Source organism: Salvelinus sp. IW2-2015, linkage group LG11, assembly GCF_002910315.2.
Source record: "Salvelinus sp. IW2-2015 linkage group LG11, ASM291031v2, whole genome shotgun sequence".
NCBI lineage: Eukaryota > Metazoa > Chordata > Actinopteri > Salmoniformes > Salmonidae > Salvelinus > Salvelinus sp. IW2-2015.
Window position 1 is genome coordinate 4,752,733 of NC_036851.1, and position 25,518 is coordinate 4,778,250.

At 43.9% G+C, this 25,518-nt stretch overlaps 1 protein-coding gene across 9 annotated transcripts in view; it reads left to right on the forward strand.

Moving 5' to 3' along the window:
- Positions 1-25,518, forward strand: part of LOC111969681 (R3H domain-containing protein 2) — a 75,593-nt gene that overhangs the window by 23,803 nt on the left and 26,272 nt on the right. For 7 of the 9 annotated variants that reach the window (XM_023995853.3, XM_023995850.3, XM_023995859.3 and 4 more), the window contains 7 exons: positions 18,393-18,658; positions 18,801-19,036; positions 20,591-20,632; positions 21,691-21,898; positions 22,307-22,385; positions 22,846-22,905; positions 25,246-25,386. In XM_023995853.3, coding sequence (XP_023851621.1) covers positions 18,842-19,036; positions 20,591-20,632; positions 21,691-21,898; positions 22,307-22,385; positions 22,846-22,905; positions 25,246-25,386 — 725 coding nt within the window. In that variant the 5' untranslated portion in view covers positions 18,393-18,658; positions 18,801-18,841. The remainder of the gene's footprint in view (positions 1-18,392; positions 18,659-18,800; positions 19,037-20,590; positions 20,633-21,690; positions 21,899-22,306; positions 22,386-22,845; positions 22,906-25,245; positions 25,387-25,518) is intronic. The other 2 variants (XM_023995851.3, XM_023995856.3) reach the window with 2 other exon arrangements.

Genomic DNA, 25,518 nt, shown 5'->3' on the forward strand with positions numbered 1-25,518 from the left:
GATCAAATTAATCACTAACCTTTGATGATCTTCATCAGAGTGACACTCATAGGACTTCATGTTACACAATACATGTATGTTTTGTTCGGTAAAGTTCATATTTATATCCAAAAATCTGAGATTAGGGGGGACGCTACTGTCTCACTTGGCCAAAAGCCAGAGAAAATGCAGAGCGCCATATTCAAATTACTATAAAAATCTAACTTTCATTAAATCACACATGAAAGATACCAAATTAAAGCTACACTGGTTGTGAATCCAGCCAACATGTCAGAATTCAAATAGGCTTTTCGGTGAAAGCAAACTATGCTATTATCTGAGTTAGCACCATTGTAAACAAAAGAGAGATAAGCATATTTCAACCCTGCAGGCGCGACACAAAACGCAGAAATAAAAATATAATTCATGCCTTACCTTTGATGAGCTTCTGTTTTTGGCACTCCAATATGTCCCATAAACATCACAAATGGTCCTTTTTGTTCGATTAATTCCGTCGATATATATATATACCAAAATGTCCATTTATTTGGGCGTTTGATCCAGAAAAACACCGGTTCCAATCGTGAAACATGACTACAAAATATCTCAAAAGTTACCTGTAAACTTTGCCAAAACATTTCAAATTGTTTTGTAATGCAACTTTAGGCGTTTTTTAACGTAAATAATCGATAAAATGAAGACTGGATGATCTGTGTTCAATAAATCTGTAGTGTGCTTTCTGGTCACGCGCCTCTATCTAACAGTACACAACAAGTGACCCTGATTCAAAATGGCCGTACTTCTTCATTACACAAAGGAAAAACCCTCAACTAATTTCTAAAAACTGTTGATTGACATCCAGTGGAAGCGGTAGGAACTGCAAGAAGGTCAATTAGAAATCTGTATTCCCAATGAAAATCCATTGAAAAGAGAGTGACCTCAACAACCCAAAAAATCTGAATGGTTTGTCCTCGGGGTTTCGCCTGCTAAATAAGTTCTGTTATACTCAGACATGATTCAAACAGTTTTAGAAACTTCAGAGTTTTCTATCCAAATCTACTAACAATATYCATATCTTATCTTCTGGGGATGAGTAGCTGGCAGTTGAATTTGGGTATGCTTTTCATCCAAACGTGAAAATGCTGCCCCCTATCCTAGAGAAGTTAAGCTGCTATTGATTCYCAATATGCACCCGAGAGCTTGGCATTAACATTTTTTAGCCACTTTTCCTTTGGACAAGTAGCAGGGCACTACACTGACTTAAGTAAAACATTTTTTATTTTTTTTACAAGGAGCACATGTGCACCTAAGTAGAAAAATTTATGCACACAGACATTTAGGAGCACAATGAAAACATTTGAGGTAATAAAGCTGGAATCCTTCATTTTTCTAGGTGCACTGGTGCTCATAATTAAACATTCCAGGTCACACACACACACATATTTACTTGTGTATATACGAGTAAAATGGTTGTACTGTAAAGCCCTGAGTATGCCAGATTTTTCTTTTTACTTCCCTGAAAGCTCAAATCACTTAAATAATTGTCTGTCACACCATGGGCCAAAAGAGTGACTCTATGGTAGTTATCAGGACATGGACAATGTTGAATAGAGGGGAATCCCAGTTTTCCAACAGTGTCATTTTTTTCCCATTATTGAGAGATTTACAACCAAAATATATAGGATTGTATTATTAACGTGCACCAGTTCATCAACTGCGTGTTAGCCATTTTGCGGATATTCACGAGTGCCGAAGGAAAGTTTTATCAGACATAACAATGACATTAATACATGCTATTAGCTAAATAGTTAAGTACCAACATGACCAGCCCAGCTACACAATGTTTTAAATAGGTTATGTAGTAGACTATCCTTTAATTTATAAGCTACCTGCTGCAATGTCTGTCTCTCTCCTCGAGCCCACTGGCACACATGCAGGTAAAGCACARACCTTGACATTTCTAGGATTTTAATGACCGAACAAACCCTGTTTGCCTACAAAAAGGAGGCGGCACAACATGTCGTTTTTCTGTCACGGATGGGCTATTGCAGCCGACGACCACACCGGGTTCCACTCCTATCAGATAAAAACAAGAAAAGGTGGCTCCAGTGGGCATGTCGGCGAATCCCGGTTCCTTTTGCGTCATGCAGATGGCRGTCAGGATTTGGKGTAAGCAGCGRAAGTCCATGGCCCCATCGTGCTTGGTGTCAACGGTACAGGCTGGTGGTGTAATGGTGTGGGGAATGTTTCCCTGTCACACGTTTGGTCCCTTGATACCAATTGAGCAACATTTCCCATGCCCAGAAGAATTCAGGCTGTTCTGAAGGCAAAGCCTCAATTTCTCTGGGAATGGAATTCACAAGGTGTCAAGTGTTCCCACAGGGATACTGGCCAATGTTGACTCCAATGCTTCAAGTTGGCTGGGTGTCCTTCGGGTGGTGGACCCTTCTTGATACACACAGGAAAACTGTTGAGTGTGAAAAAACCCAGCAGCGTTGCAGTTCTTGACCCAAACTGGTATGCCTGGCTAGGGCTGTGGCGGTAATGAAATGTTGTCAGCCGGGTTATTGTCATGCAAAAGTCTGCCYGTCCTACGGTAATTGACCGTTAATTAACATAAACCCGTTTAGCATCTCCAGGCCTCCACGCATACAAGCCACTGATGAGTGCTTTTGGAACATATACATTTTAAAAAAGTCTGATAAATCTGTTTTTATTTTTGTCAGTTCTAAAGAAACATGCCATGAAGAAAATGTATTTCAGAAGAAAAGAATATGAGTTGGCCTACTGTAGGCCTATGTTATCTGGCTATGCTCCGTGCTGTAGGCTTGTTCATTTAGCTGACAAGATATGCTTGAGTCCCATGCCATTATTTTTATCTGATTTTATAGTAAGAAGAATATAATTGAACTTCGCTGAATCAAATAGAAAAAATGTTTTCCCATTACAAAGCAAGTGTTCATATGAAATGGCTATGTTGAGCGTACAAGTGATAATTTGAAACCGGTCCTATATGCTAGATTTGGAGTTATTTGGCAAATTTACTTGTGAATGATACAAACCTTAGAATGTCTTTAGAAATAAAAACATATATGAGTTGCATGGTGTGACTATAGAAAAAACCTGCGCTCTGTTTGCCTCTGGCTGCACAGCTGTTCTTTCATCAAGTGATCTTATTTTCACCCATCAGACTATTCTCAATGTAATCTTGTCTTTACTAATATGTGAAATTAGTCTCGATTTTTTTTTTTATTTTTTTTTTTTAGAAAGGCCCGTTTTCAAATGGGCAGCAACAGGGGTCAGGGGGGGAAAAAGACATGTCATCTGCAGCCTAGTGAATGGAGGCCGCGTGCTTTCCAGCCGCTCCGTTTTGTAGGCTACTTCGGTTTTTATAGCGGAGCATTTACTTAATATGAGCACCTGAGAAATACATTTAAGAATAACTTACCCCGTGCTTAATTTGGGAAACGAAGTGAAATCTGGTCGGGAACATCAATAGGGACATGTTTTCGTCTGCGTGCTCAAGAAAGGAAAACAAGGAGAGAGAGAGAGGAGGAGATGGAAATGTGTGGTGGTGAGATTCTGTACAGCTGAAGGTAATGTCACTCAATTAATTAAATGTAAACAATTCCCTATTACTAGGCTATTCAAAATCAAATACAAATTCACTATAATTGTAGGCTAACTGTAAGCAGCACTGCATAATCAAATCAACCAACAGCATGTGCTGGGGACAAAAGGACACTCTAAAATGTGCAGTTTTGTCACACTACACAATGCCACATGTCTCAAGTTGAGGGAGCATGCAATTGGCATGCTGACTGCAGGAATGTTCAGCAGAGCTTTTGCCAGAGAATTGAATGTTCATTTTTCTACCATAAGCCGCCTACAACCTCATTTTAGGGAATTTGGCAGTACGTCCAACCGGCCTCACAACCACCGCTCACGTGTAACCACTCTATCCCAGGACCTACACATCCGGCTTCTTCACCTGCAGTGAGAACAGCCTCCCTGACTGCTGATGAAATTTAGGATTGTTTCTGTCTGTAATAAAGCCATTTTTAAGGGGGAAAACGTATTCTGATTGGTTGGGCCTAGCTCCCCAGTGGGTGGGCCTGGCGCCCACCCGTGGCTGCACCCCTGCCCAGTCATGTGAAATTCATAGATTAGGGCCTAATTATTTTATTTAAATTCAGATTTTCTACTATAAACTCAATAAAATCTATAAGTGTTGCATGTTGTGTTTATATTTTTGTTCAGTATATATTCCGGTCTCTTACATTGCGTGTTCTGATATTACGATAATTTTATTGTATTGTATAAAACTATTTTTCTATAGGTATTACCGCACTGTTGAAGCTAGAAACACCTGCGATAACATCTGCAAATCTGTGTACACAACCAGTAAAATTTGATTTGATTTGGGTTGATTCTCCWGGGGGCAGAGGGCTAGGCTGGTGGGAAGGGAACAAAAGGAGTGGCTGAAGAACCTACAGGTTTATCTATGGGCTAGTGCTGAGAGATTTAGTGTTTTTTGAGGTTGTTTCTGTTAGATTTGTAAAAAAAAAAAAAACATTGTTTTCCACTTTGGTTTTGATAAAATTTTAAACGTGCATTATGAAAAATGTACATTGAAATGATTTTACAGCTTTTTAATTCAAAAACCCCAAATAGTGAACGTTCATTAATTTGCCAAAATATTCCATTGACTCTGTCAGGTCCACATTGTGTAGACATCAACAGAAAAATACTATGAAATAATCAAATATTTCKGTTGTGTATATTARTTCGTTTTTTGTTGATGGCTTTATTATTTTTAACGTCATCTCATCTCTGCTTAGGGAGTGGCAGCCAGCCAGACAATGTTATCTCTGCTCAACATACTGTACTGTCTAGTTATCCTATTTAGCTAGGCTAGCCTGCCTAAGTATGCAGCAGAGCTGTCTGACAATCATTTTACTAGTTCTTTAAAGTAAACTGAACAAAAATACACTACATGACCAAAAGTCGACGAAACATCTCATTCCAAAATCACGGGCATTAATATGGAGTTGGTCCCCCATTTTGCTGCTGTAACAGCCTTCACTATTCTAGGAATGCTTTCCACTAGATGTTGGTGGATTGCTGCGGGGACTTGCGTCCATTCAGCCACAAGCATTAGTGAGGTCGGKCACTGATGTTGGGCGATTAGGGTTGGCTCGCAGTCGGCGTTCCAGTTCATCCCAAAGGTGTTCGATGGGGTTGAGTTCAGGGCTCTGTGCAGGCCAGTCAAGTTCTTCCGCACCGATCTCGACAAACTATTTCTGTATGGACCTCGCTTTGTGCTCGGGGGCATTGTCATGCTGAAACAGGAAAGGGTCTTCCACAAAGGCACAGAATCGTCTAGAATGTCCTTTGTATGGTGTAGCGTTAAGATTTCCCATTACTGGAACTAAGGGGCCTAGCCCAAACCATTATTCRTCCATCAAACTTTACAGTTGGCAGTATGCATCGTGGCTGGTAGCGTTCTCCTGGCATCCGCCTAACCCAGACTTGTCCGTTGGACTGTCAGATGAAGGGTGATTCATCACTCCAGAGAACACGTTTCCACTGCTCCAATGACTGCGAGCTTTCTACTACTCCAGCCGYCGCTTGGCATTGCGCATGGTGATTTTAGGCTCGTGTGCYGCTGCTAGACCATGGAAACCCATTTCACGAAGCTGCTGTCAAACAGTTATTGTGCTGACGTTACTTCTTCCAGAGGCACTTGGAACTCGGTAGTAGAGCTGTGGCGGTCACATAATGTAATCAGCCGGTGATTGTCAAGCGAATAACTGTCGGTCTCACGGTAATTGACCGTTAATTAACATAAACACATTTAGCATCTCCTGTCTTCCGCGCATAGCCTACAAGCCACTGACGTAGACCTTTTTAGAACATCTACATTTAAAAAAGTCTAATAAATAATATAGCCTACACCTTCACAATAAATCCAMGATTTATTTTAGACAGGTCTAAAGAAACATGATAAGAAAATGTAATCTTTCAGAAGTATAGAATAGCATACTCTGCTTTGTCCTAATGTTTCGTCCTGATCTGGCTATACTATATGGCTGTGAGCTATAGTAGTTCATTTAGCAGACAAGATTTGGTTAGAATTCGGTGGCATTATTGTATATTATGTTATAGTATGAAGAAAGAACATTGAACAAAGCTGAATAAAAGAGGATATTTTCTCCAAACGATTTGAGGGAGTGCGCACATGCGGCTATTCTGTGTTGAGGGGTTAACAAAGAAATAGGTACTCCTATATGCCTTAGAGTTATTTACGTTATGTTAAGTAAACTCAGCAAAAAAAAGAAACGTCCTCTCACTGTCAACTGCGTTTTATTTTTCAGCAAACTTAACGTGTGTAAATATTTGTATGAACATAAGATTCAACAACTGAGACATACTGAAAAGTTCCATAGACGTGACTAACCGAAATGGAATAATGTGTCCTGAACAAAGGGGGGTCAAAATCAAAAGTAACAGTCAGTATCTGGTGTGGCCACCAGCTGCATTAAAGTACTGCAGTGCATCTCCTCCTCATGGACTGCACCAGATTTGCCATTTCTTGCTGCGAGATGTTACCCCACTCTTCCACCAAGCATCTGCAAGTTCCAGACATTTCTGGGGGAATGGCCCTAGCCCTCACCCTCCGATCCAAAGTCCCAGACGTGCTCAATGGATTGAGATCCGGGCTCTTCGCTGGCCATGGCAGAACACTTCCATTCCTGTCTTGCAGGAAATCATGCACAGAACAAGTAGTGTGGCTGGGGATTGTCATGCTGGAGGTCATGTCAGGATGAGCCTGCAGGAAGGGTACCACATGAGGGAGGAGGATGTCTTCCCTGTAACGCAACAATGATGTGATTGCCTGTAATGACAAAGCTCAGTCCGATGATGCTGTGTCACACCGCTCCAGACCATGAGAACCTCCACCTCCAAATCGTCCCGGAGTACAGCCTCGGTGTCGCTCATTCCTTCGACGATGAACACGAATCCGACCATCACCCCGGTGAGACAAACCGCGACTTGTCAGTGAGAGCACTTTTTTGCCAGTCTGTCTAGTCCAACGATGGTGGGTTGTGCCTATAGGCGATGTTTGTTGCCGGTGATGTCTGGTGAGAACCTGCCTTACAACAGGCTACAAGCCCTCAGACCAGCCTCTCTCAGCCTATTGCGGACATTTTGAGCACTGATGGATGTGATTGTGCGTTCCTGGTTAACTGGGCAGTTGTTGCCATCCTGAACCTGTCCCGCAGGTGTGATGTTCGGATGTACCGATCCTGTGCAGGTGTTGTTACACGTGGTCTGCCACTGCGAGGACGATCAGCTGTCTCCCTGTAGCGCTGTCTTAGGCGTCTCACAGTACGGACATTGCAATTTATTTCCCTGGCCACATCTGCAGTCCTCATGCCTCCTTGCAGCATGCCTAAGGCACGTTCATGCAGATGAGCAGGGACCCTGAGCATCTTTCTTTTGATGTTTTTCAGAGTCCGTAGAAAAGCCTCTTTAGTGTCCTACGTTTTCATATCTGTGACCTTAATTGCCTACCGTCTGTAAGCTGTTAGTGTCTTAACGACCGTTCCACAGGTGCATGTTCATTAATTTATGGTTCGTTGAACAAGAATGGGAATGGTGTTTAAACCCTTTACAATGAAGATCTGTGACGTTATTTAGATTTTGACAAATTATCTTTGAAAGACAGGGTCCTGAAAAAGGGACGTTTCTATTTTTGCTGAGTTCTAAAGTTTTGATTTTTAATGCATTCTAAGGCTGCATGATGTGACTAATGATGATGATTTGAAAAAAGTCACGAGCTCTGCTTTGTTTTTAGCGCAGGCTGTACACACTTCATCAGTATCTCATTCACAATTTGACAAGCACTTGATAATACCTACAATTTCCCGGTGGCATCCCCTTTGTGTGGCCATAATGCAACCTAAAAAAATCCATGCCTTTTGCGGCCAGTGGCTGTTGTTCCCTTCTCCCTGAGTGCTGCGTGTTTCCGAAGCACTTCTGGGACGCAACTGCACATGTCCTCATCCAATTCCGAGGTGCATATTGAAGATATCATCAGCCAACAAGATGAGTAGGCTAGTGCTTTTGCTGCTCGTTAGGCCTATGTCAATCTACTATCCCCAATCGTACAAAAGTTGACATTCTGTGCGAGAAGTAAATATTCCAAACATAGTCTGGGTCAGTTGTGGGATCCGATAGATCCCAAATTTAATACAACCACTAGCATAAAAAAAAAGCTGACGCAACAGATTAGCTTAATGTTAATAGCCTAATAGTTTATTTATTCACATAAGCGCAGCAATGCGCACACGGTAGTTAGCTATATCAAATTTATTTATATAGCCCTTCTTACATCAGCTGATATCTCAAAGTGCTGTACAGAAACCCAGCCTAAAACAGCAAGCAATGCAGGTGTAGAAGCACGGTGGCTAGGGAAAACTCCCTAGAAAGGCCAAAACCTAGGAAGAAACCTAGAGAGGAACCAGGCTATGAGGGTGGCCAGTCATCTTTCTGGCTGTGCCGGGTGGAGATTATAACAGAACATGGCCAAGATGTTCAAATGTTCATAGATTACCAGCAGGTCAAATAATAATAATCACAGTAGTTGTCAAGGGTGCAACAGGTCAGCACCTCAGAAGTGAATGTCAGTGGCTTTTCATAGCCGATCATTGAGAGTATCTCTACCGCTCCTGCTGTCTCTAGAGAGTTGAAAACAGCAGATCTGGGACAGGTAGCACGTCCGGTGAACAGGTAGGGTTCCATAGCCGCAGGCAGAACAGTTGAAACTGAGCAGCAGCACGGCCAGGTGGACTGGGGACAGCAAGGAGTCATCATGCCAGGTAGTCCCGAGGCATGGTCCTAGGGCTCAGGTCCTCCGAGAAAGAGAGAATTAGAGAGAGCATACTTAAATTCACACAGGACACTGGAAAATATTCCAGATATAACAGACTGACCCTAGCCCCCCGACACATAAACATATAGGCCTATAAGCGTGAATGTTCCATTAGCGGGAAACACATTATAAAAATTGACCACAATGTGATTATGCACGTAATGCTTTTATTATAAAGGTGCATTTTTATGGAGAAGATTATCTCCCCAAACTTGAATCTCATGTGCTGCTTGTATATGGAAGTTGGGCTCTACACCCCAAGTAAAGGGGATTAATTTTAAGCAGGTATTTGGTCACTTTAGTTGTGATACAAACCTTATCAAATCATATAGGCCTATGGGCTAGGCTACATGAGGTGTGGGACTATGATTCCAAAAAGTCAAAAGAAAAATGCATTGTTTCCTGCCTTACACTGGCATCATTCACAATTGATAATATATAATTCACAAAAGAGGCTAATATTGTCACCCATCAGACTATTATTGATTTAATCTTGTCTTTACATATACTAATGACGTGTGAAATTTGTATGGACCATTATCATGCACCTGTCTCGAAATAGTGGTAGGTGAAGAAAATAAAAAAGTTGTCATCTATCCACTTAATAGCGAATGGAGGACGCTTTTCCGTGGTTCATTTTCATGTCAGCCAGGTAGGCTATACTCCTGTTGTAATGATGAGCAATGTGCTTAAATTAGGAAAGTTGAGGTATAAATATAGTAGGCCTAGAAAGCTGATGGTATCCTCTTTTTAATAGAGGCCATCACTCTGTTTGTCACGCAAATTGCATAGCCTATAGAAACGTGCTACGCGTTTCGGCTGGCTGGTCTGACGATCCGCAGGTGAAGAAGCCAAGGTGTGGAGGTCCTAGGCTGGTGTGGTTACACGTGGTCTGCGGTTTTTGAGACTGGTTAGACATACTGCCAAATTCTCTAAAATGACTTTGGAGAGGCGGGTTATGGAAGAGAAATTAACATTCGATTCTTGGTACCAGCTCTGGTGGACATTCCTGTTGTGACACAACTGCACATTTTAGTGGCTTTTTTATTGTCCCTAGCAATAGCTGCACTTGTGTAACGATCATGCTGTTGAATCAGCTTCTTGATATGCCACACCTGTCAGGTGGATGGATTATCTTGGCAAAGGGAAATGCTCACTAACAGGGATGTAAACAAATGTGTGCACAAAATTGACTTAGAGGATCATTTAGCTTCGTTAAATAAATAAAAATCAGATGCGCGTTGGCCTCTGCCTATTTGGGAAGCCACAAATATGTGCAGTGCATGTGGCCAGTGAAAAGCATGGGAAATATGTGTGAAGATGTCTTGAGTATAAAGGGAGGGATGTTTGGCGACATTATGGCGTGTTCTCTCCAGAATGCATGCACTCCGCTCTCCAGAATGCTCTTAAAACGTCAAAATACCTGAACATGCCTGCTGAAAACGTCTCCCGAGCTCACTGGTCCGGGAAACTGAAGGCCAGAATGGGCTAGTTGAAACGGTGAGACGGCTACATGAACACAATTAATGTGATTGTTGTGGATAATCAGATTATTACAATAGTTGGAATAAAATATTTACATGCTACTGGATTCTGAGTTCGGACGTATAAAGTTTGTGTCGACTACTTCTAAGACGCATACATTCAGTTGTTCCAAATTCACTTTACTTGCGCCAAAGGGGCGTTCGCTCAGCTGAGCAGATCAAATACACCGCTGGAACACTGATTTAAACTGTTTACGTGTCCTAATAATTTGAAAGTTTGCCAATAAAACCAGGTTTTAATCAGTTTATGCTTGCTTTGATTTTGGTCTTAAGCCGATTTTAAAGATGAGCAGAGTAAGGTGTTTATGTGACTCTTGCGTAATATGCCTACTGCCATTTACATTTACATTTAAGTCATTTAGCAGACGCTCTTATCCAGAGCGACTTACAAATTGGCCATAATCAGTTTCATATCGAATTGTTAGTGTGCATGTAAACCTACTCAATGTTGCAAGTTCTCTAGCAGGCTGGACGGACAAATGGTAGGATGAAATTGTAAGCTTCCGCATACTTGAAACTCGCGCGCTGTGTACGYTCTTTACTATAACACCCATTTTTAAAACATATGTGCACAAGCGTGTGCACACACTGGTCCCGTGAACCCCCCCCTCCTATTGAAATCAAATGCCCATCCAACTGATCCGTTCGGCACGGGCCCTGGCCTCGTCCGCTTGACTGATATTGATCTATTGTAGGCTTCAGGGCAGGAGGTTTCAGCCTAATACATCACACCACACAGTAGCTATTGCATTTCAGTAACTTGGAACAGCACAGGGAGATGTAGCCCATTTTGGCTGCACACAGGTTTTAATGCGTATTTTCATTGATGGGTTGTGGTTKCTTTCAGCCAGGCCCTGGATGGAAACCACTGGACAGTAGTGATGGGGGGGGGGGAATCGAGATATTATTTTTGACGATTTTATCATGCCTTTTTGACAATATCGCAATATTATTGTTGCGCTAGTTGTCTGTACCTTCACCAAAACMCCAGTATTTTTCCTTKATTGCTTGTTCCCCATCTTTTAAATCAGGCTGCCAATTTTGTTTCCAGCACTTTTTTTTCTTCTGTGGCTGATAAACTCATTTTCTCCAAGCTGTCTTTTTGTCCCTCTGCAGCAGCCATATGGTGAGCGGTATGTTTTGACGATGGAGTCGCAATACATATAGAATCGTTAGTATTGCAGTACGTCTCGTATCGCCACCTATCGCGATATCATATCGTGAGGTCCCTGGCAATTCCAAGCCCTACTGGACAGGAGTGCTGCCCAAGTCTGTAGCCCTATCTATCGTTGGATGTCTGGGGTTGAGAGGGAGGTAGCAGGGGGCCTGGCTGGATGGATGGATGGTGTCCTCTCCATTCTAATCATCCCCTRTTTCCCTGGGGGCTGCAGTCCGGCTCAGGCATTCCTGGAATGGATGTGTAAAGGGAGGGAAGMAATTCCACACCGACCCCATACACTGAAGCCTACTGTATTAACTAACTTTGAGATCAATTGTAAGGGCCATGTGTTTTAACTGGCAATGTTCAGAGAACTATTTAAGGCATTTCTGAAACATTTGGTGAATGCTTTCGGCTACGTTGGCACAGTATGTGGAAAGTAGGGAATCGGCCTAATGATGTGTGGGGCTCAGGCTGGGCTGAGTAGGCTACTAGCTGTCCGTATGCGAGTGAAAGGCCCACCGGAAAAGGGAGTTCACCTCCCGATCTGTCGAGGTTTACTAGTTAGCTCTTCAGACCTCASTCCTTCTCCCTCTCTCTGTGTTTGTCTGCTCCTCAATCTGCTTAGTTCAGGGTTTACTTGGAACAGAGCTGTTGCAGCCTGCACCAGTTCGCTTGTTCACCAACATAACACAGAACATAACAGAGCAGAGTGTGTGAGGGAGTCAACCATCTGTACCAGGATTTACGTTAGCCGGTAATAGCCGGCTTTTGGCCCAAATTAAATTAAAAAAATTAAATAGAAAAGCCGATAAATGAAATTGGTGCCAGCCAATTGTCTGGGAGAAAAAGAAAAGTCTTTACTCTATTAATTGATGGAAATACCAGTCTATGTCAATACATTTGACTGGTCATGCTTATCAGTCTTGTAGGTTAATTTGCATAATTCAGTGGTGTTAAATTGGCCSGTGTGCTCAGTATATTCGTTCATGTGTCTTATTTATCACGCGAGTACAGATGGGGCCTTTGAGTGGGACATCTGTCAGGCAGAGAGCTGACACACAAACACTAAATGCGTAGGCCACGGAAGGTAGGCTCCATCTGCACGTCACACAACACTTTGCTATGAGCTGGAGGCAGTATGCGTTTTAAAAACATACACTCGATTGTTTGAAACCGGCATGTTTTTTTTTTACTGCATATTATGAGGCAGGTCTTACCTTGCTTCGAAGTAGCCTAGCCCAAATCCGACCGTATCCGCGGAGGCAATTATTTGATATCAACTTTCTTTCATTGTCCAGTAGCCAAACGCACAATCCCAGTCATATCAGCAACCCATGCTAGTTGTTTTCATTTTAGATCCCCTCTTCTTTCTAAATGTCTAAACTATTTTTGACATCTGTCTCGTGAAACCGTGCTTTGTGCTTTTGACAAGTGTTTTTCCCTCTAATTGCATTATGGAACAAACATTTGCGCTTAGCCTACTGCGTTGAGCGCATTGCTGCGTTTATAATGTGGATAAATACGTTTATCAACATTTTTAAGTTAAAGGTTCTGATCTGTTACATCAGACTCTTGCTTTTTTATCTGGTTTTGGGGTGTAGCCTACTGGTTGTTTGAATTTGGGATCTATCACCCCACAACTGTAAATGTGGATAGAATAACCATCTTCAAAGTGCGCGTGAGAATTCGGTACAAAGGGCCGCGCATCGTTGCATCAACTTTTATGCGCTGTTAATATGAATGACCGTAATCTAAAGGGGATGTATGTCATTCTGAGCACAGTGGGTGGACACSCTAATCAGGTTACGCACCCAATGCATATAAATGTCCGGTAAATTTAAAATTKTGTCTGTCAAATGTCCGGTGAAACCCTGAACTGGACATAAACCAGTGTGCGAAACCCTGATGTCTTTATCTCTGTGTCTGAGCTGAACTCCTTCAATGCACAGAGCCAGGTAATTGGCGAAGGGGAAGGACGCAGGGTGATAAAGCCTAAAAAGAGAGGTGTATGTGTGTTTGGCAGGCAGGAACGGGGGCTACTACAGAAAGTAGTCTTGGTGACAGAGCCTGTTGCCATGGAGCTGGGCCTCCCATTGGTGGAGGCATGGGCCAATCACACAGCAGCACAGTCTGTTTCATCATTGAGAAGAAAAAAAATTCTGCTCTACCATTTCTRTCTCTCTCCCTCTTCCTCTCATCACTGACTGCTCCTCCTTCCTTTACTAGAAAAAGGGCAGGAATTACATAAGGTTTGTAATGGGAGCGGGACTAGCTTCTGATGTTTGTCTTGACACACATTTTGTGTGAGTGAATGAAAATGTAGCAACCGGTCCGTTGCAGGCAGCATCTTTTTGAATGAGGCTAATCAAAATACACGCTCATTGGCACAGATTTATCCTAGATTTCAACACATGTAGCCTAGCCCTAACCTCGTGCAGTGCCTAACTCCAGTGCCTGCAACTCCACTGGTATTTTAGTGTCTTGAATCATCTGCCCGTTTGTTAGGAAATGTGAATGTAAAGGCTTGTGGACATGAAAGGATGCTGCGCGGCGGAGTCCCCCTGTCTGTCCTCTGTGGGTAGCAGTGCTGCGAGGCGGTGACTCATACACTTGTTTTTGGCTTAGGCTACATCCCGTCCCAGTAACACACTCATCTGCACTAGTGTTAACACACTGTTATGTGTACTTGTGACTCGCCCCTTTCTCCTTATATTCTAATGGTGACGATGAATGATATTGACAAGTGTGGCTGAAAATAGTTGTGAGGTAGGCAACAGGCTAGTCGATTGTTAGTAGTTCATGAGGAAGCGCTCTCATTGGTAGTGTCTGTGGTCTTCTGTTGTCTATTGATGACTTGTCTTACTGCTGTATGATAGGAAGGATTATTTAGGCCAAGCTGTCTTGGCCTAAATAACCCCCGTCTTTCTCTCACTCTCTATATCTATTGCTCCCCCGCACACATTCCACCACTACTTCCCTCGTCAATAATGCATAGAAAGATCAGTATCCCCTCTTCCTTTCTTTCTCTCCTCTCTGTCATTCATAATGAATGAGGGACGTGTGACATCCTGGCCAACACCTTTTGCTCTCACGCGCCATCTCTTCATATAACTCTCTCGCTTTCTCTCTCCCCCTCCCTCTCTCTCAATCCTGACCCTGCCACACACTCTTTTCCTCTTCTGTGTCATAGAGGATACCCCTGCTCTGTCCCTCCTCTCTCCCTCCCTTTCTCTTTTCTCTGCAGTGTTCTTTTTTCCTCTCAATGTCTTCTCTTAAATTGTCAGCCTGCTGACGCCATCCTCCTCCTCTGCTCAGCCCACTCACTCCTGTGGGACACGCTCAGCTCTGACTCATTCACTTCTCCCCTTTCTCCTTCGCTCATCACTCCCTTCGCTCATCTCTCCCTCGCTCCATCACTCTCCTCGCTCCCTTCGCTCCATCACTCTCTCTCCTTCGTCCACCATCACTCTCCTTCGCTCCATCACTTCTCTCTCCCTTCGCTCATCACTCTTCCCTTTCGCTCCATCACTCTCTTCCCTTCGCTCCATCACTCTCTCTCCCTCGCTCTCATCACTCTCTCTCCCTTCGCTCCATCACTCTCTCTCCTTCGCTCCATCACTCCTTTCTCCCCCTTCGCTCATCACTCTCTTCCTTCGCTCCATCACTCTCTCTCCCTTCGCTCCATCACTCTCTCTCCCTTCGCTCCATCACTCTCTCTCACCTTCGCTCCATCACTCTCTCTCCTTCGCTCCATCACTCTCTCCCCCTTCGCTCCATCACTCTCTCTCCCTTCGCTCCATCACTCCTCTCTCCTTCGCTCCATCACTCTCTCTCCCTTCGCTCATCACTCTCTCTCCCTTCGCTCATCACTCTCTCTCCTTCGCTCATCACTCTCTCTCCCTTCGCTCATCATCTCTCTCTCCTCGCTCTCCTCCTCTCCTTCGCTCATCACTCCTCCTCCCATCACTCTCTCTCCCTTCGTCCTCCTCTCTCTCCTGCTCATCACGCTCTCTCCCTTCGCTCATCACGCTTCCTCCCTTCGTCATCACTCTCTCTCCTTCGCTCATCACGCTCTCTCCTTCGCTCATCAGCTCTCTCCTTCGCTCATCACGCTCTCTCCCTTCGCTCCTCATCTCCGCCCTCTCTCCCTTCGCTCATCACGCTCTCTCCCTTCGCTCATCACGCTCTCTCCTTCGCTCATCACGCTCTCTCCCTTCGCTCATACGCTCTCCCTTCGCTCATGCGCTCTCTCCCTTCGCTCATCACGTCTCTCCCTTCGCTCATCACGCTCTCTCCCTTCGTCTCCCTCGCTCTCTCCTTCGTCTTCTCGCTTCTCCTTCTCATCGCTCTCTCCCTGCTCTTCCCTCGCTCTCTCCTTCGCTTCTCCTTCGCTCTTCCCTCGCTCTCTCTCGCTCTCTCCCTTCGCTCTTTCCTCGCTCTCTCCTTCGCTCTCTCCCTCGCTCTCGCCTTCGCTCTCTCTCGCTTCTCCCTTCGCTCTCTCCTCGCTCTCTCCCTTCGCTCTTTCCCTGCTCGTCTTCCTTCGCTTTTCCTCGTCTCTCCCTTCGCTCTGCTCTTCGCTCTTTCCTTCGCTCTCTCCCTTTCGCTCTTTTCCCTCGCTCTTTCCCTCGCTCTCGCTCCATCGCTCTCGCTCTCTCCATCTCTCTCGCTCCATCGCTCTCTCCATCGCTCTCCCTTCGCACCCTGCACTCCTTCGCTCATCACTCTCTCCCCTTCGCTCCATCAACTCTACGCTCCATCACAAATTATGCTTTATTACCAACGCAATATTGTAAACACATCGTTCGTGGCCGGTGTTTGCTTGTTTGCAGACTTTTTTGTACAATTTTGACAGTGCTACTGTATCTTTTTGGACARGKGAAGACCCAAACGGCATTCCATAGTATGTATGTCGTGAAGCTAATAGCAGTGACTATTACTGTGTAACTTTACTGTGTAACTCCGGTAGGGCAACATCTGAAAAATGCCGCACTTYGTAGTGTGTACCGGTGCTCGACCAGTRGGCAAAAGCCAACATCACCCACGACAGAACGGTTGGTTGACAAGGGCAATGAATTCCATTATCTTGGCTTTAATGGATTTTGCCTTTTGAGTTGTCTCACTGAAATGTTCTTACTCATTAAAATGACTGCTCGATCCACACAGCAGACATTGTGGGCTAGGTTAGGAATGCTGTGTTGCACGTGTAGCGCACCATTTTACGCTGCGTTATTATGTCGTGTACCTACGTTATATAGTTATGCACGGTAGCTTTGACATCGGTTTTTAACATCGGAGTTAAACTAGACATATGTTCACTGCTATATCATGCATCCCTAATGACCAGCTCTCACCGGTTCATCCATACAGGGTTGTACAGAGTATGTGTGTGGGAATAGTGCCAGGGAAGCTAAACCATAGAAATGATTGCTGTCATAGCTTGTCCATAGACTGCTTGCAGGGTAAGGAAAATAATTTGAGTGAACTATCCCTTTAAAAGATGCTGTGTAGGCTTTTATTAACCATTGCAAATGTCTAGTGTTGACCATTGAGACCATTTTATGTGTCTTTCATTCGTTTTTAGAAAGCTGTTATGTGACGTGGATGATTCGGGTCTCTTCTTCGTGCTCTCCTCGGCTCCGTTTTCTGTCATCTACATATTTATTTCTAAAATCAATCTTCCTTTCGCTCTCTCCATCTCTCTCTCCCCCCCTCCACACCAATGGCAACAGCTGAGAATGACGTCACCGTCTCCCTGGCAACTCTGCCTGTGAAGAAGGGAGGAAAAAGCAGAAAGAGAGAGAGGAAATGGTAGCTGAGAATAGGCTGGCTGGCGTAGCCCGGTTCATTCATAAGTGCCTCAATTTCACACTCATTCAGTTTTTCTGGCAGAGAGAGAGAGAAATAAGTGTTTTGTTTTAGCACAGAATGTCCCTCTCTTCTGCCCATTAGAGCCACAGTCTCTCAGCCATGTTATTCTCCACACTAGAAATGACACATTTTGTTCTGCTCGGACCTTTTATCTAGTCATTCGATAATGTTGACGTGTGCGTTTTGACTGTGAGAGTTTTGCAACGTGTCCCTGTCTCTAGCTGCGTAGATATAAGGCTGTTCTGTGGTGCAGAGTTGCATAAGCCGGGACTCCTCAGCGCCGAGTGCGGTTGGTTGGCGTTCATCCGTGTGCGTGCCCTGGTCATTGATGCTGTGCCGCTGCTGCTGCCTCAGTGATGACGCTGTTGCTGTGCCTGGGTCTTCCCCTGCTGTGGGAATCCCTGCATGCCTTACTGCCTCCTCTCCTATCTGCTGCAGCAGCACAAACACACTCTCAAACACAGCCTCCTGATGAGGTCAGAGGAAACTGTGTTAAAGCTGAAGTGTGTGTTTGTGGGACAGATGGRGCGTTTCTCAAAGCTTCTGGTGTTAGTCGTCCTATGTGTGTTTGTTGTTGAGTAGTGAGAGCGCCGCCTGTCCTGAAGGTGTTAGCAGTATGTCGTCATGGTAACGTTTAGTGGAGTGCTGTTTATGAGTGGGAGAGAGAAACACGCCGTCTCACCTGTGTCAGTTGGTGTAAATTTGTTCAAAAACCAAAAGTTTCTGAGCGAAAACCATACTTTTTTCAGCCCTGGTCTGCAAGTGGTTATTCATGCGTTGGCTGAATTCCTACTTCCACAGCCAGCCCTGTAGTTTACTCATCCCACGCTTTGAGCAGCGAGTCAGACTGGACCCAGTTGTAACTGTTAGTGACGTCATTCTGTCTTCCTGTTATCCCCAGGGGTCGTGGCTGGTGGAACTATCTTCAACATGCTGCTTCACTGAGACGCACAGACGGAAGGATAGCTAGACGGAAGGACAGACAGACCCAGTCAGCGGGTGCCCCCCCCTTTCTTCCCCGTGCCAGCTGCTTCTCCCACCGGCTACCTCCCCCCTGTACAGAACTTGCTATGGAATGCCCTCACCTAGCGGACTAGCACAGTCCTCTTTAGGACCCTTTCCTGGGAACCCACTCAATAAGGATTCAGCATAGCTGATCTGTCTCAGGTACTGTTCACTGTGTACATTAACTACATTGTCCGTGTCTCKTGATTCTTACCATGTTTAAGGTTTTCCTTGGCCCTGTACTGCATTGAAACTCAGGACCGTTTAATGGATCTATCCTCTCTCTCCCCCTCCTTATCTTGAGTAGTCTCTGGCTCCTCCTACCCTTCACCCTCCCCTGAGAAGATGTCTGTGAGCCTGGCTGGGGAGGATAACCAGACGGAGGGTGAGAGTGGAAGTAGTGGAGTGCTCCATGATGACTCCAGCAACAGAGGGAAGCTCTCCCCATCCCCTGAGCCCTGCCAGGGGAAAGAGGGCACTGGGACTGGAGGCACRGGGGAGGGCATGGAGGCAGAGGAGAGTGCCACACAGGACTCACAGGTAACTGACCTCCAGGCGACTTTGGATGTGTCCCAATAATCGCTCCTTTCTCCCGAAGTGTGAAGTTGTTCACTTTTCTTCATGGGTTTGAAAAGAAAATGACTGGTATATGGAAACTCTAGTCCATGCCAACATTAATCCAATGCTTTTTTTTTTTTTATGTGTGGGCTGTCGAGTGAACGAGTGCACACTTCTGGAGGAAGGAGAGATTATTGAGAAGCACCCTTTGCCTCCTCGGGCACTGCACTAGAGTTCCAATTTCTGGAAAGGTTTTTAAGGAATACTACAGTCCAGAATTGAATGTCTGTGAATTTCGTGGCTGTTTAGATTAGAACATAGTTAGCCATTTATATTGTGATGACAAAGTATATTTTCGCAGACATGTTTTCTTCCCCCTGCTCTGTTTGAACTTAATCTCCCATCATGCATTGTGTAGTTGCTTATGGCCATGATGAGTATGTGCTGCAATCTTGCGAGAGGAGTGTAGTGGGGGTGGGTTGGCAGGGATGGATGTGATTACAGTTGAGACAAATTGCCACTTCTTTGGAATGCCTGTCATTGAAACATTACAAACAAATTGCATGTTATCTTCATGCCTTGTTTGAGTATTGAATTTGAAGCATAGGTGTCTTATCTAGCTAGGTCGATTCACTGTAGTTAGCCGCTACCTGCTTTGTCTGGCTCGCTGACTAGCTAGCTAGTGACTATGCTGTTCCCGGACAAGCACTCCAAACGAGTTAAATAACAGGTTAGACTGCAYAACTACATATTACATGGCATGTCGGGCGTGTCAGTTTGCAAGAGTATCTAGCTAGTTGTGTTTCTGCTTGCTTGACGCATGCAGCTGACTAGTACTGCCTGCTTGTGCTAGCTAGCAACATAGCTAGCCATTTGTTAGCTTGCCACTTGGTCCAGTCAAAGGTAGCTAGCTAGTTTGTTGAAACAGTAAAATATTTTTGCTAGCTGTGCTTCTAGCTTCAAACACTATCTACATCTCAATGGAGTAGAAATGTCGGGTGTACAGTACTTTATCAGCAACGTTATATTCCATCTTGTGCCAATCCAGTGGTTTCGCCTACCAGCTGTGCAGCGCGGGCTACACGGAGAAGCAGAACAATTGGTAGGCGGAAACCACTTGATTCGCACAAAATGGAATAGAAGCTTGCAGAGAAAGTTCGTAATTGCACAATTTCATGTTTACAACTTCTAAAGACCTGCATCACAATACTGAGAACTTTGCCATTTCTAAAAGGACGTTTTTGGGAGCCTTTATTCATGTTTTTCCGGAGCCCCCATACTGCACAATGAGCAATGGGGAAGTATATTGCGGGTGCGGTAAGTGAAATTGCAAAAAAAAGGTGTTTGGACCCTTCCATAACATGCCATTTACATGAATAGAGATTTGGTTCTAAAATAGTGAACCAATCCTTTTAACGTTTTTTTCTCACTAAAATACGTTTTTCACAAACGTTATTTAACGCTGTCAGTCATAAGAAATGGTCATTTTGAGTGTAGCTAGTATTCTTAGTATTACCACGTTTTCTCCCCTTGCAGAGAAGGTCTCAGAACCACGGCCATGGGCGGAAAAGGGCCAGGGTAAGGACTGCATTATTCTGTCTGTGGCATTGTTGTTGGTTTAAGTTTGCATATCATTAACCTAATCCAGGAACTTAAATCCACCCGTTAGAAAGGGTCCTACTAGCCCCATCATCCACAAAGTTCGCTCATGCTAGTTAGAAGGTTAGATAGACCAGGAGAAGTCGCAGAGGTGAGGCCTCCCAAGGCATGAGCTCAGCTTACCTAGTGTATTTATAATCCAACGTTTGGATTATGAAGGCTGTACGAAGGCTGTACATCTCAAAAGGATCATATGCATGTCTGCTGGTGCTGAGCGATTAGTGGGTAGTTCTTCAAAGTAGATAAGGCATACTGCTCAATACAAGCGATCTATCAATCAGATGTATTGTCGGGTAGACATAGTGCATTCGTGACGTATTCAGACCCCATCACTTTTTCCACGTTTTGTTACGTTAAACTTATTTTTATTAAATGGATTGATGAGGGGGGAAAAAATCAATTTAATACATTTTAGAATAAGGCTGTAACGTAACAAAGTGGAAAAAGTGAAGCGGTCTGAATACTTTCCGAATGCACTGTACCGAAGTAACTGTCTATATCCCTCTCGTTCTTGAAGCATTCTGTCACTCCTTTCCTCGTGTGTCTGCCGGCCCCACAGGCTTGCCCGGGCAAGAACCAATGAGAACAGGCAGCTAGGTGCAATGGATTCCGGTCATTGTAGTTAAGTGCAGAAAACGTGGTGATTTAACTATGAATATTGGCCTGTTGAAGACTACACTTTCCTGCAACGTCACAGTTTTATGCTTGATACGATTTCTCTCCACAGAAACGGCTCATTGAGCTCGCAAAAAAAGTAAATGGGTTTTCATATAATTGAGCCGACGTAAATAAACTGACATTTCAGCTAATCGCTCAGCACTGCCGGCATGCAGCTTTTATCTCTCACATCAGTTAACTTTTACCTTCTTTACACTACAACATTTAACATATGTTTAAAAAGTGCAATGTGTTTGGTCTATTTGTATCGAAGGACCAAAGTGCTATACGTTTCTCCTTTCTGGTTGTGTGTATGATAGTCCAATGCCAAGCTGAAGCTGGTGAGGAGCCTGGCGGTGTGTGAGGAGTCATCAGGTCCGTTCTGTACTGACGGACCTCCAGACCAGGACATCATCCAGCTGCACATCAGCTGCCCATCAGACAAGGAGGAGGAGAAGTCCTCCAAGGATGAGTACGAGAARGAGGAGAAGAACAAGGACAAGACTCCACGCAAGATGCTTTCACGAGGTAAGCTGCCTTTCTGGGGGGGGGGGTTGTCCTTACAAGGAATATCAGTTCAGGAGTTAGGGTTTTTAAATGTAGAGCTGTGGAGGGATGTGCAGGGAGTGTTTTTATTATTATTAGGGAGAGTGTGTGTGTAAAAAAAGATCTGCCATTCGTGTGTTCAGAAACGACACGCTGTGAGCCAAGCAACTCTGACCGTGTGCGTGCACACGAGCGTGATGTATACGCTTGTGCGTAGCAGAAAATAGTTGACATGGAAACAATCCTCTAAGTGCGTTTTGAAACAACACACCCTCTCTGACCCCTCTGACTGACGCTTTGTGTGTGTGTGTAGATGCTCCTGATTGCATGTGTGCGGTTTTGTAGATGGTGTGTGTGGTGTCATTTTTTTTCTGTCTCTTTCCCCTCCAGACTCCAGCCAGGAGTACACAGATTCCACCGGCATCGACGTGCACGAGTTCCTGGTCAACACACTGAAAAACAACCCCAGGTAACACACACACACACACTTAAAAACAACCTGAGGCAGAGGAACCTTATCGATCTCCTATCACAGCCACATCACGAAATGGCATCTAGATGTAGTCTGTTGCCATCTGAGCCCGCAGGTCCCCCTAGTAATGGAAATGGATTGAGAAACTCTGCTCTAAGGGCTGAATCGCAACTCAAGTTTTTTTCTCTCACAAATCTATCATCAATGCATGACTTAAGTGAAAATCCAAGTTACGTGCACAGATCTCAAGTTGGGTTCCGGGCTGTAAGCGAATGCCGCTGCAGCTGTAGTAATCCTGTGGTGGTCTGGACGCTACAGTAGCTGCCCAGCCTCGGTCAGGACGGCTTGCTTGGAGTATTCACTGCGGTGAATGGAGCCTTTGATCTTTGTATGAGTAGTTGCCGCTCTCTCTCMSTCTGTCTGTCTCCCTCACTCTCCCTCTCTTTCTCTCCAACAGGGATCGGATGATGCTGCTGAAACTAGAACAAGATATCCTGGAGTTCATTAATGACGACGAGTGAGAGACATTCCCTAATATATATATATATATATATATATATATATATATATATATATATATATATATATATATATAGTACACTAAAGTAGCGCTCTAGATAGGGAACAGGATGCCATTTGGGATGCATACACATTCTCTACTACAACTCAACTCACTCTACTTACATTTTAGCTTTCTATGTCTGTCCGTCACAGTATTTTTAGGTGGTATATTGTACTGTAGTTGGTATATCAGCCTGGAACTCTGTGTCCCTCCTGTCGATTGGATGGTATCCAGGGTTGGAAATTAACACCCGCCAAATGCGGGGAGATTTGGTCATTGGCGGGTAAGAATGTATATTTTACCAGCCACGTTGGCAGCTGGTCACACAGGACCATTTGGGAACATTGTTTTTTTAAATTGCCGCATGTAGAAGAAGTTGGTCAAATTGACAAGGAAGGCCACTGAAATGTGACTTTGTCCTCGTGTTTCATGGCCAGTTCTATTGTTTTGTTCACACGCTAGGTGGCTGTTCAATGCCGCTAGGAAGACAGGTTTCTTTCATCAGAGACAAGCGAGTACCCAAGTTACCATGGTAACTGCTCGTCCCTTAAGGGGGGCGGCTTTACCTTTTTGGTCTCACCTAAGGATTGTGCTTGATTGAGCATGGATCACTCCTAAAAAGCTTTATTCATGAACTTTTAGTGATTTCCTATCATWAAAACACTCAAATGCTTTTGTACTCCCGATATGTATTTGTGTGCTGCTACATTTCTACTCAGGAGCACATCGTGAACTCCAGCGTGGTGCCCTGGGGCCGGATTCACAAAACCTTCTTWAGAAGAAATTTCTCAACGTACATTTTTTCCCTTAACTATAGACTTATGAAGAAAGTTAAGCAAAGTTGCTATTTCTCAATAAAGTTCTTGGAAATGTTRTTTAATTTTTRRCCCCATTTCTTCCTAAGAGAATAAGTAAGAAYAAATGGGATTCTTGAAAATAATGTTTTAGGATTTCTTCTTGGAAATGTACTTAACTTTAGGGCAGCTAAACCCTTGTCTTGAGACMAATMGATACTTTTGTGACCKTGAACGTTTTCTTGCGTCACAGACAGTTGGCTACCGGATATTTAAATACAGCAAGAAAACAAATTAAACACACATTATCTAGCTAGGTAGTAATTAACAATATATTACAATATTCTAGACGTGTTTAATAGCTAGCGCTATCGCGTCAATTTGCAAAGAAGCACTTGGCTAACTTAGCTTACGACGTTAGCTATGTTGGCTATAAAGTCGTTACACGTTAGCTAACTTACTTACCGGTCGCGTAGTCCCTCTACCACCGTCTCCTATCATGGAAATCACCTTCTCCTCCAGCTGGTCCACATTAATGGTCACTCAGCTCCCTTCTTCTTAGCAGCCGACTTGACGTCGGATCACTTATTTTTTTACGGCGTCACTGTCCTTTGCCATACCTCCGAATACAGAGACAGACTCGGCCACTCTCGCCCATCCTCTCTTTTTGGTGTCTGCAGTGACCCCGCAGTTGTCAAGTCTCCCCAACAGCAACCTTTTCCTGGCTGCTATTTCCTCCACCGTCACTTCAAGCTCTTGTTTGCTGAAGTTTTTATTGCGCTCTCCTTGGTTATCCATTTTTGATTTTGATATAGCTAACGTTAGTCTGATGCCTATAATGTGTGAAAAATAACAGTCCTATCATCCCTGTCGCACAGGCTTATTTATTGGTTTCAAGCACGTCACTAATGTCAATAAGGTAAGGTATTTACGAAGTTCCTAAGAAAATTGAGGAATTGCATTTACGAACTATTTTATGAATTTCTTATATTTTTCTTTATGAAACTTCATACGTTTTTTCTGAAGAAATGTTTTGTGAATCCGGACCCTGAACTATAGCCTTTTGTGTCAGGGTAGGCACTTAGTTGATTCTTGATATTCAGTTGTAGAACTGTTTCTGTTTTTACTTCTTACTAGTAATACATTTATTGTTTTAGAAAAACAGAAAGCACGGTCATCTGGATTTTGTTTATATATGTAAGACCTGTATTGTGGAAAACATATTTTGTCAGGTAAAGAATCTTGAGTGGCAGGTGGCCCAAAAAGTTTATTTACCACACAGATGGTGTCTTCACTCTCATCTCGAGTTTATTTTGTTGCTTTGACTATTTTATTTTGTGGACTATTACCCTTTAAAACATCTAAGAAAGACGTGCAGAGACACTGCACTTCCACAAGGGTATCATTACTAGACTGATAAAGTTGGTGTCCATCACAGATATCCTATTAAATGAGTTKTAATATGTAGTTCTATGGTGTCATCTTCTCCTTTCCCATCCAGTAACCAGTACAAGAAGTTCCCCCAGATGACYTCGTACCACCGCATGCTGTTGCACCGTGTAGCTGCCTACTTTGGCATGGACCACAACGTAGACCAGACTGGCAAGGCCGTCATCATCAACAAGACTGGCAACACACGCATGTAAGTGGGAGAACGGTAGACATTTTGAAGACCACGAGTGGAACTTAAATGGCAATGACTAGAAGTTAGAGGACAATTAGTAAAACATAGAAGGAAATTAATAGAAGTTAGAGGGCAATTAGTAGAACTTTG